Genomic DNA, 11,748 nt, shown 5'->3' on the forward strand with positions numbered 1-11,748 from the left:
CTGGAGTATTTGATACCTTCATAGATGGTCAAGGTGGATGAGGGCAGATGTTGGGTTTTCTCTGTCATTTCCTTTTGAACCTAGTTTCCCTAGTTTCCTAGATTCCAGTGATTACTGGAATCACCTGGGGATCTGATAAAAATAGAGATCTAATAATAATAATTTTTAAAATATCAAGGGTTCATGAGGGAGGGGGGAACAGGGAGAGAGGGGGAAAATGAGCTGATACCAAGGGTTCAAGTAGAAAATGAATGTTTTGAGAACGATGATGGCAACAGATGTACAGATATGCTTGACCCAATGGGTGGATGGATGGATTGTGATGAGTTGTCCGAGCCCCCAATAAAAATGATTAAAAAAAAAAAAAGAGATCCTTGGGCTCCTTCCCCTCGAGATTCGTTAGGTTGCCAATAAACCTAGGGATCTGTATTTCACCAGATCCCCAGGTCATTGGGTGGGAACCTAGGCTTCACACTATATCTAGCTAGCACTTAGCTTTTTACCACCCTCTTGATCACTTCTCAACTGTCAGCCTCATTTCTTTGCTCCTCTTTGTTCTCCACTGTTTTTTTCTCTGCTGTGGCAGCTCCATTTCCTTGAGAGAAAGGTTGACCTTTCGTAGACATCAGCAGCCAATGACCCTGCCTCTCTATTTCGGGCCAGTGGGCTGGCCACAGAGAAGAATCGGACTCTCTCCGGCTGTTCCCAGCTGCTTTCCTCGTTATTCTCAGCTGTTCTCCCACACTAGAGCCCTGTCTTTCCTGCTTCTGGGCGTGGAGGGTTTCCAGAAGCACAAGGGCTTCACAAAGCTGATCTGTGAATTGCCTGGTGTATAGAAAGAAGTGGACAATGACATTTCAAGTCGTATTTTAGCACTAGAGCACTTCAGAGTATTAGGAAACTGTATTTTAGTAAGAATTTTCTACATTGTAGGCACTCTGTTGGCATAGTGGGATAACACGTGAGGCTGCTCAGTACAAAGTCAGCAGTTAAAACCACAAGTTTCTCTGGGAGAAAGACGGGCCGTTCTGCGCTGTGTAGTCCCACTGTGAATTGGAATCGATTCCATGGCAGGGACTTTGGTTTGGTCTCTGCGAAAGGTTTCTCCTGGCAGTTTAACCAGTTGAATATCATTCAAGTCGTCTGAGTAGTATCCCAGGGAAGCAAGCATCAACCCATATATGGAGCAAATATTCGGTCTGGCCATTTTGTGTGGAAGCTGCCCAGAGGCTCCATTTATCACAGCCGTGCCTCTCTCTCTGCAGGAGGCGGAATGTTCCAGGTCCTTTTGGCTATACATTGGGCTTGGTAGCATTATTTGAATTGCCTAGCATTATAGTCTGTGTGGACTTATTGCACCTTAAGTCTTAAGGCAGGCCTTAGAAGGTGAACCGCTACACGTTTCCCACTCTGTGTCATTCATCTTGGTGGTCTCTTGGAAGCAGCCGACACTGGGTCCGCCCACAGTTGCCAGGTGGATGACTGTGCATGTCATTCTTGAACTTCTTTTTGGACGTCAGCAAGTACCCAGGATGCTCGGAAGCACACCTTAGACACTGTCAGCTGTGGAACCAGCACCCTTGAATTGGAAGCATTGAAAGAACATAATCAGCGTTGAGGTGGAGTTCAAGGGACTGTTTTCTTCAAGGAAATTTACCGAGAATGATACCACTCTGTCACACTCTGCCACACTTGTGCACATTAAGAAAGCAAGCACTTTAAAGTTGAAAAACCAAAACACTTTGCTTTTACATGAAACAGGTACACCTTGGAGACTTTGTGGACTCTGGTTCAGAATAAAACAACCCTGTAAATAGCACAATAAAGCACGTTAGATGATTTTTTGGGTTTCTCAGTACATATAAAAGTTATGTTGATACTGTTGTCCATTAAGAATGTAATGACATTATGAAAAAGTTTGATATATTGTAAGAAACATAAAAATGTGACAGATAGGAAGTGAGCACATGCTGTTGAAGAAATGGTGCTAACAGACTTCCTTCCACAAAAGGTAGCCGTAGACCAGTGGTTCTCAACCTGTGGGTCGTGACCCCTTTGGGGTTTGAACGACCCTTTCACAGGGGTTGCCCCCTTCATAACAGTAGCAAAATGACAGTGATGAAGTAGCAACAAAAATAATTTTATGGTTGGGGGGTCACCAGAACATGAGGAACTGTATTAAAAGGTCGCAGCTTTAGCAAGGTTTAGAACCACTGCCGTAGACCTTCACATATCTGTGAAATGCCATAAATGTAGTTATACATACATATGTAATTCTTTGTTGTCCCAAGTCTCTTTGGTTACTACATATGGGCATATACTTTTATTTTTCTACAGCTATCATCACTTTTGCATAGCTATCAACACTACATGGTCGCATAGGGCTGCTCACCACAAGATCAGCAGTTCAAAACCACCAGCTGCTCTGCAAGAGAAAGATGAGGCTTTCTACTCCATTAAAAATTACACTCCCGAACAGTTTGGTACCTATGTATGTTTTGCCTCCAGAATTATTCTTTTCATGAACTGCTTTAAAAAAAAAAAGCCTAGTCATTCATCAAGTTGATACAAGTAGATTTTCTCGGTTATTAGACATAGGGTGCTTTCATTTTTTCCTTTGTAAATATATTGTATGATACCACACTGAACAGGTGTATAAGTGTGTGGGTGCATGTATATACCCTCATTTGTATGTTTTATTTAAATGTGATTTTGCTGAAAGCTTACAAAGCTGCGCCCATTCCCTTTTGGCAGTTTCCGCACAGATGGTTCAGTAGCGTGGTTACATCCGTCAGTGTGTGAACCTTCTCACGGGTCCCTTCATCTAGCTTTCCCTGCCGCCCGAGGTTTCCCTCTTTCTTTCAAAATGCTTGCTGACCCTATGGTCTCATTTAGGGGGTCTTTAAAGGGTACACGTTATTCATGGGCGGTGTTCATTGTTTGGTAAGCCAGTCTGTTCCCAGTTGCAAGGTGACTTCAGGGGTTAGTTTCGGCTCAGGGTTTGAAGAATGATCTCGGAGCAGTAGTCTCAGGGAGTCCATGTCTTCATAAGCTGTAGAGCCTGGGGACCTGGCCTGGAAGTAATCTTAGTTGTGTAAGTGCAAGGTATGATAATAGACTGACGGGGGTTGGGGTGGGTGGGTGAATGATGAGGTGTAGGAGTGTGTGTGTGTGTGTGTGTGTGTGTGTGAGAGAGAGAGAGAGAGAGAGAGAGAGACGTTCTGTTTATTTAAAAGGAGCTCTAGTCGTGCTGTAGGGTAAACCTTGGACTGCTAACGACAAAGTCGGCAGTTCTAAACCCCCACGAGAAAGATGAGGCTGTTTACTCCTGTAAAGATTTACAGACTGTCGGGTGGTGGGGGTTTACAGGCGTGGAAACCTTCGGTAGGTCATTGTGAGTCAAACTGGACTCAACGGAGGCGGGTTTATTGTTTTTTTAAAAAAATTTTCTCAATGTACACATTTTGTATTTCAGATGAATTTGCAACTGATTTTCTGGATTGGACTAAGCAGCTCAATTTGCTATGTGTTTGGCCAAACAGGTAAAAAAAGAAAGGAAAGCAAAGCAAAAATGTTACTCAAAGCTGTGTCCTCCTTTCAGTATCTTGTCTCATTCTTTGACCAGTTTATTTTAGGGGAAACCTCCGTTTTCAGATACTTGAACTCCTAATGAAAGCCCTGTGCTCGCCCCCGTCTCTGTCATGATAAAGCACGGGGTTCTCACAGTGGTCTACCAGGCCCTTCATGGCCAGGCTGCCCCGGCTCCTGCCACCCAGTCTCTCTCCTGACCCTTTATCCTCGCCTCTTCTGCCTCCTTGCTTTTGCTCAGCGATACTAGGCATCCTTTTGCTTCAGAGCCTTGGCCTTGGCTCTTGTTTCCGTGGTTTTCTCTCAGGGATCTATGTGCGTCTGTCCCTCCTTCAGCTCCCAGCTCCAATGTTAACTTCTCAGTGAGGCCTTCCCTGGCTGCGGATTTAGGATTGCATGACCCACCCACTCCCACCCAGCCCCCTTTCCCTGCTTTGTTTTTTCCCTTACCACTTATCTTTTACTAACAGGCCGATGTCTCATTTGTCTGTTTTATTTGTCTCCTCTACCAGACTGTAAGCTCCCTGAGGGTAGAGATTGTATTGGTTTTCATCACCGCTGTATCCTCAGTGCTTTGAATGATGTCTGGCACATCACTGTGCATTAAGTGAACGGCTAGACCTACCAGTGTTCTCCAACAGTGATGGTCACCCCTTGAAACGTGCCCCATCTTCCCATGGTGGGGAGTAGGTCTGGGTCTGCTTGTAACTAGGTTCATAACCTTTTACTTAATACTTACACACACAGAGACACACATATTGCGTTGTTTGTCATTTCAAACCCGATATTTCTCTATTTTCTCCCATGAAAATTCCAACAAAGTGATCTGTTCTTCCTTTCGTTATAGATGAAAACAGATGTTTAAAAGCAAATGCAAAATCTTGTGGAGAATGTATACAAGCAGGACCAAATTGTGGATGGTGTACAAATTCAGTAAGTACGATTGCTTACGTCCCTCCACTCAGTGTCTGATCGTTCATGTTGACACAGACTGTACAACGTGAGAGACTTTACAAAAATATTTCAGGAAAAAATATTGTTTAATATGTGGGCATACGTGGTCGTGTACAGGCTCTGACCATCAGGCATTGACACATTTATTACCTTCATTTTTCCATCTGTCATGTAGACATTTTTACAAGAAGGAATGCCAACCTCTGCCCGGTGCGATGACTTAGAAGCCTTGAGAAAGAAGGGTTGCCATCCTGATGACATCGAAAATCCCCGAGGCTCCAAAGCCATAAAGAAAAACAAAAATGTTACAAACCGGAGTAAAGGAACAGCCGAGACGCTGCAGCCAGAAGATATCACGCAGATCCAGCCACAGCAGTTAGTCTTGCAGTTGCGATCAGGTACAGCAGTGGACCTTTTCTGGGCCCTCCCTCCTGGCTTCATTGCTTTGGGGGTGGGGGGTCGGCTGGGGGTTGAGATCTGAGCTTCTGGTTGGCTGTCTCTTGTCTCCTATGCACACTGGCACTCGAAAACAGGAATAGGTTCCGTTTTAGAATGTTTAATACTTCTTTTTTGCAATTTGTGCCTTATCTATTTGAAATCATAGTAAATATTATTAAGTTAAAATTTAAATATTCCTAATATCAACCAGAGATCCAAAGAACAGTTCCTTAGATTTAGTGAATGTTGAAAATAACTTGGAAGTATCCATCCTCTGGTATGATCCCTGAATGTAAAATACAGACAGTAGTTTAATCCATTCTTCTGCCTTGGATTAGCTTAGTGTTGCTCAAATAGTGAGGCCTTTATAAATAAGTATCTGTGGCAATCTCTCATCTCGATCATGAGGGGGAAGAAAACCCTCTCTCAGTCTGCCCTCGGGAGTTTCCATCTCTTCTCTTTCTGAGGAACTGCCAGCGCCCCAGAAGAGTGGTGTGCACCCTCCTTCTTCCCGTCCTCATTCCCCATGTCTTCCTCAGCCAGTGCACACAGGTTTCACTCGTCTGACTCAGGGTTCTTTCCAGGGAGAGCCCCAGTGACGTGCTGAGATAAGGATGGGTACACAGATGCAGATCTGTCTGTATGTGAGGGACTTCGCTCAAGTGGTGGTGGTGGTGACAGGGGCAGCTAGGACCTGCAGACTCTAGTCAGACAACAGGCTGGAGATTTCTGCAGTCTCTGCCCCCAGATTCCGAAGGTGAGGGGATGGGAAAAATAAAGAGTAGAAGCATTCTGGCAATATGTCTTGTTTATAGTCTAGAGCAGGGGTCCTCAAACTGCGGCCCGCGGGCCACATGCGGCCCACCGAGGACATGTATCCGGCTGGTCAGGTGTATTTGCCCGTTTTGTTTTTTTACTTCAGTATAAGATATGTGCAGTGTGCATAGGAATTTGTTCATAGTTGTTTTTTTTTAACTATAGTCCGGCCCTTCAACGGTCTGAGGGACAGTGAACTGGCCCCCTGTTGAAGAAGTTTGAGGACCCCTGGAGGGGGAGAGTACATCCTGGGGACAGTCCCATTTTGCTTTTCAGGCCTTCAGCTGATTGGATCAGGCCTACCACCATTCCAGAGGCCAAGTGGTTAGGGCACAGGAAACTGTTTCATGGTGGAGTCTGGGCCAATGCTTGAACCAGCAGCCGGCCACCAAAACCTAACCAGTCAACATGTAAAAGTAACCATCGTGCTTCTACACCCGATCTGACAAAGCTGCACTCTCAGTGTGGGACCCCCAGTCTAGTAGACTAGTAGACCCTAACACTCACACCGCCATCCAGTCGTTGCTGACTCATGGCGACGCTGCAGAGCAGAGAACTCTCTGTGTTGCTTTGCCGGGCTGTGCGTCTTTACCGAAGCCATCTCTCTCCCATGGATGACCTGACCTGCCTCAGACCCTTAGTAAGGTCTTTGCCCGAACTCCCTGGTGACTCTGGACTTCTCCTGGCTTCCACGCTACCACTTTTAGTTCTTGCCTTCCTTTGCTTTTCAGGCTCCTTTATGTGTGTTTCGATTTCCCCCGTTTCCATAGTCTAGTTTTTCCTCATGACTCTAAAGAGTAAGCTGTGTGTCACTGACTCACAGATACCTGTCAGTCACCCAGACTTCTCTTCTAAGCCCCGAACCGGTTATCAGTCAGCCGCACACTAGAAGTCTCTGGAGAGACAAAACGTCCGGCTTGAAAGCTGCGTCATTTCCTGCTCTTGTGTTTTCTCGGTTATACTGCGTATCTCTCCTCTCCTTCCCCACTGTTTCCATTTCACACCTTCATCTTTCTCTTGAGTTTTTCCTATCGTTCCGTAACTGTTGCTGTAATTTTTTTCCAATTTTATTTTTGCCACTCTCCTAAAGTCAAAATATAAAATATGATCATGTCAATTTGTTTGCATATAATGCTTTTCATTACAGGGGAAATAGAGTTCTCACAACTTTAGCTGTCAAACCCAGGTATACCCTATATGTACTCTGCCTTGCCGGCCCCAGCCTATTTGTGCTGTGCAGTTTATTGGCTCTCCTCTGCCAGTGTTACATTAATGCCCCCCCATTTAGTGTGGCAACTGCTTGTTGAATTAAATTGAGTAGGTCAATTAGAGTTACGTTTGGAGTTTCCTGGGGGTTTTTTTTTGGTTGTTGCTGTTGATAAAAATACGACATTTAATACATCCCCACAGAAACAGACTGTGGGAACATTAGCAAACAAGAACTTCAGTTGTTTAAAATGATTTTTTAAAATTTGGTTTGTATCTGTGTTTACTGTGTAAATTCATCCTTTCTGTTTGAGTGTTGACAAGGTCCTTGTATTGTCTCATCTCCAGGAGAACCACAGACATTCACATTAAAATTCAAGCGAGCGGAAGACTATCCGATCGATCTCTACTACCTGATGGACCTCTCTTACTCCATGAAAGATGATTTGGAGAATGTGAAAAGTCTGGGGACAGATCTCATGAATGAGATGAAGAGGATTACTTCCGACTTCAGAATTGGTAGGACTGTTGGGGGCATGAATGCGTTGCATTTGTTTAAGGTTGACCGTTTCTCAAAACCTATTTTCTATTTTTGACCTGTGTTCTTCGCCACATACTTGTGCAGTAAATGGGCCAGGGTGTAGGTTTTTGTTTCCCGAGAGGAAGTTGACATTTCTATCCCACTGCTTGTAATCTTTCTGCCTCCTGGTCCGTTATTCCCTTTGTCGTATTATTTAATTGAGACAGTTTATATTGCGCAGGTAATGACGATGTGCCTGTTTTGTGGCCATCTTTAGCCGTATGTTGGTTGACTTTGTAAACGTGTGCTGAGCCTTCTGCGTTCAGGTTCTCACCCCGCCGATGTGACTCCACCCCGCGTGTCTAGCCTGCGCACCGTCTGGCCTGGAGCTTCTGGTTTACTATGACCTCCTTTTCCGACCCTCGTTTCTATATTTCCTACAGCTCTGACTTGATCAGTTTTCTAACTTATTTTTTCGACTTCTGAGCCAGGAGAGATTGAACAAGAGAATATTGGGAGCATGTGTCTTCTTGATGACCCAAGATTTCCTTTCGAAAATAAAGTCTGTTCTGTGGGAACATTAGCAAATAAGAACTTCAGTTGTTTAAAATGATTTTTTTTTTAATGATCTTTGTTCAAAAAACATGTTAGGCACAATTGTTTAAAAAATTTTATTCCAAAAACACAATTTAAACAAGAGCATGAGGCTCTTTTTATGTTAGTCCTTTCTGAAGTGGTCAGAATTCCAGAATATACACTCATTTGTTCATTGTTCCATCTCTCCATGCATTCATTCATGCCTGCATTCCACAGGCAATTGTGGAGATCTGCTATGCTAGGGAAGGCTATGTGAAAGGGTGAAAGTGGATAGAAAGAGTAAATAATATCAATATGTGCGCTTTTCCTTCACAGGGTTTGGCTCCTTTGTGGAGAAAACTGTGATGCCTTACATCAGTACCACACCAGCTAAACTCCGGAATCCTTGCACAAGTGAACAGAATTGCACCAGCCCCTTTAGCTACAAAAATGTGCTTAATCTAACTGACCGAGGGGAAGTTTTTAATGAACTTGTTGGCAAACAGCGCATATCTGGAAACTTGGATTCCCCTGAAGGGGGCTTTGATGCAATCATGCAGGTCGCTGTGTGTGGAGTAAGTACCTTCCTTTCCGACAAGGTGGCATTGCTTGTGTGAATCTTAAGAAGTGTCATTTTACTGCCATTGGGGAAAAGGCACCACGGGGCTTTCGTTGGCTGATTCTGAGAAGTAGATTGCTAGTCCTTTCTTCATGGTCCATCTCAGTGGGGGACCTGCCCGAAACCTGTCGGCAGCATGGCAACACCTTAGCGAGCTCTTGAAGGCAGGGGTTGAGCATGACATGCATCAGGTGGGGCTTCTGCATGGAAGGGGAACATTCAACCACCAAGCCACCGCTTTGGGTCAGTGTCATTGTTCATAGTGTTTCCTGAGCCCGGGGCCAACCACACAGCGGCCAATAATATCAAGCAACAAAAGAGAAGAAAAAAAACTTTAGTTATCATATCCTACTAGGATTATGTCAGAGATGTGCATGTTTTCAGCCTTTAAATTTCCAATAACTACAGGGGCTTCATAGGAGCCTGTTTAATCTCATCATTATGTCCCTATCAAAACCTAGTCATTTAAGTCGTTGGCATGGGGTTTTAAAAGCCAGACTGGGCATCATTTGAAATAGTGGGGCAACGCGGTGGCCTCCTTTCTGGCTTTGTACCAGAAATGGGAGTCTAAGGTTTGAAATAATCACCAGAAACTGGAAATTGCTCAATTCTGTTTTCTTCCAGCCATTTTTGTCTGCTCAGAATCCTCTTTAATAGGGGGATAACACTTTGCCTTGTGTCTTAGTAATCCAGAATGGAGGAACCTTGAAACCCTAGCTTGTAGGCAATATGAAAACATGCATTTTGAAAGTCACGTGCTTATCCTTCTAATGGCACCTTCTCCAGTAGTAGCCAGCAGGGCTCTACTGGACCAGCAGGGAGCGTTTTATGATGACCATTTTATTTACCAGTTGGGTTTCTTGAGTTGATTCTTTCAAGACTAACAGAACAATGAGAAGTTGATAAACTTTTCTTATCTTACCTTATAACTGTCTCATTCTCCCCCTCTCCTCTTTCCCCCTTAAAAGATGCTCCTTGACTCCACTTGCTTCTTAAGAAGTGTTAACTACTTTTTGCCAAGATGCTGCTTGATATCCAGGATAATCTGTGAATCAGTGGGAGTAGTGGTTAAGTGAACAGTCTCCAGACTGTTCAGATGTGGATTCAGATCCTCTCACTGCCACCAAGTCCGTTCTGACTCATACCAACCTGGGATAGAAGAAATGTAAGCTTAGTCTCTGCTTTTAAAGCCGAAGAAACAGTGGTTTCCAAGGAATGCCAACCTCTACACTTTTCCCCCCGTTCATTTTAGTGAGTCTTTGTGATTCTTTTCACAGCTCACTAAGGAGACTGGCTCACGGACTCAGCTTTGGGGCACCCATTACCATGCTTCCCCTCTGTTTGCTCTGTTAACAGAGTGATTCTGACCCTGCCCCTCTAAATGCAGAACAGATAGGCTGTGCACTTTTGAAAAGTAATAAACCCCCTTCCTATCTTCAAGGAATTTATAGTCATGTGAAGATAAAGACAGGTCTATTGGGAGGTTTAGACAATATGTGTCATCCACAGTTGTTAGATAGGACAGCTCACCAGGGATTTTGCAGGTGCTTAAATTCTCTGTAGAATCAAGGAGATATTAAAATGAATGAATGAACGAATAAACCATATGGATGAGTTACAATAGGTAGGATCAAGCAGGGCAAGTTCTGGAGGAAATAACTTTTCTCTAATTAAAAACAGAAGGTTTAAATTGAGAGATTTATGGCAGAGAAGTTGAGCAAGGGTGGGTGAAAGGAAGGGAACCGGGGAGTGGGGAGCAAGGCAGCAGCTGTAGGGTGAGGTCTGGGCTGGGACACTTTACTCAGCAAATACTTACTGCACTTACATGTGCCAGGTGCTGAGGTCGGTGCACTGATGAGCAAAACACAGGCGTGGCTCCTGCATCAGATTCTCATAGGAGAGATAACACATTGATTTTTGAAAGGTAGAGTGTTTATGTATATGTATATGTATATGTATATATATATATATATATTTAATGGACGAAGAAGCTCAAGCTGTCATTCATTGAGTTGATTTCAACTCCTGGCAACCCTATAGCACAGGGTCGATCTGCCCTGTGGCTTGTGAGACTGCCGCTCTATAGAAAGAGGAGGCCTCATCCTTTGCCTGCAGAGCCTCTGGTGGTTTCGAACCACAGCCCATTCGTTGTGTAACCCACTCTGCCACCAGGGCGCCTGAGGATAAAGAAAACCACCATTTATTTCAGTCTCTGCCAGCACCACCTCCCACCCCGGCCCAAGTTCCAATCCTTTTGCGGTCACAGGGGAAGAGGTTAAGGTTCGATAATTTCTGGTTCTGAGGTGAATTTGAGTCTCAGCTCGCATCAAAGGTGGTTCAGAGAGAGAAGCAAACACATGAACAAAGGAGAGGGTTTCAAACAATGCCTTCATGTCGCGATCTCTTTGTAGGATAGAAGTTTAGATGGCTTTTTAAAATTGATTGGAAATCGGGAGTAACTAAGTACCCTTCACTATCATGCTTAGCAACAAGTCCCCAGAAAGGCAGCTGCTTTCTCTAAGTCTGTTGTGCCCCGCTTCCTTGTGCTCAGCCAGCAAGTCTTCCATGGCGGAGATCAGCTGGCCAGGGACCAGTTGTGCGATTTTATCAACAGGGTCATTAGCACAATGAGAAGAGAAGATAAAGTGGGAGCCTACAGGACTGAGTTGAAAGTGCGATTTATGTTGCCTTACCGTGATGGGTGTTCTAAGGTGGAAATCTTTTTCTTCTCAAGTCATTGATTGGCTGGAGGAACGTCACACGGCTGCTGGTGTTCTCCACGGATGCCGGCTTTCACTTCGCTGGTGATGGGAAACTTGGTGGCATCGTTTTACCCAACGATGGACGGTGCCACCTGGAGAACAATGTGTACACAATGAGCCATTATTACGTAAGTGCTTCATTCCTGTGCTCACTGCATGAGCTTGCGGTGCGTTTTAGAGTCATGTGAGGCTGCCTTGTGGGTTTCTCAGGGTTTGGGGTTTTGTTGTTTTGGTAACTGTGTGGCTCTAACCCAGCATGCAGGAAAGCG

The 11,748-nt window shown here is 44.5% G+C and overlaps 1 protein-coding gene across 2 annotated transcripts in view; it reads left to right on the forward strand.

The window, feature by feature from the left end:
• Window positions 1–3,475: 3,475 nt before the first annotated feature.
• ITGB1 (integrin subunit beta 1) overlaps window positions 3,476–11,748 on the forward strand; it is a 28,750-nt gene continuing 20,477 nt past the window's right edge. For both annotated transcript variants that reach the window (XM_045289879.1, XM_004702288.2), the window contains exons 1-6: window positions 3,476–3,542; window positions 4,436–4,521; window positions 4,718–4,940; window positions 7,351–7,521; window positions 8,435–8,673; window positions 11,452–11,607. In XM_045289879.1, the coding sequence (XP_045145814.1) occupies window positions 3,476–3,542; window positions 4,436–4,521; window positions 4,718–4,940; window positions 7,351–7,521; window positions 8,435–8,673; window positions 11,452–11,607 (942 nt within the window). The remainder of the gene's footprint in view (window positions 3,543–4,435; window positions 4,522–4,717; window positions 4,941–7,350; window positions 7,522–8,434; window positions 8,674–11,451; window positions 11,608–11,748) is intronic.

This window comes from Echinops telfairi, unplaced genomic scaffold (genome assembly GCF_000313985.2).
Source record: "Echinops telfairi isolate 266 unplaced genomic scaffold, ASM31398v2 ScPeMD7_31;HRSCAF=116, whole genome shotgun sequence".
Taxonomy (NCBI): domain Eukaryota; kingdom Metazoa; phylum Chordata; class Mammalia; order Afrosoricida; family Tenrecidae; genus Echinops; species Echinops telfairi.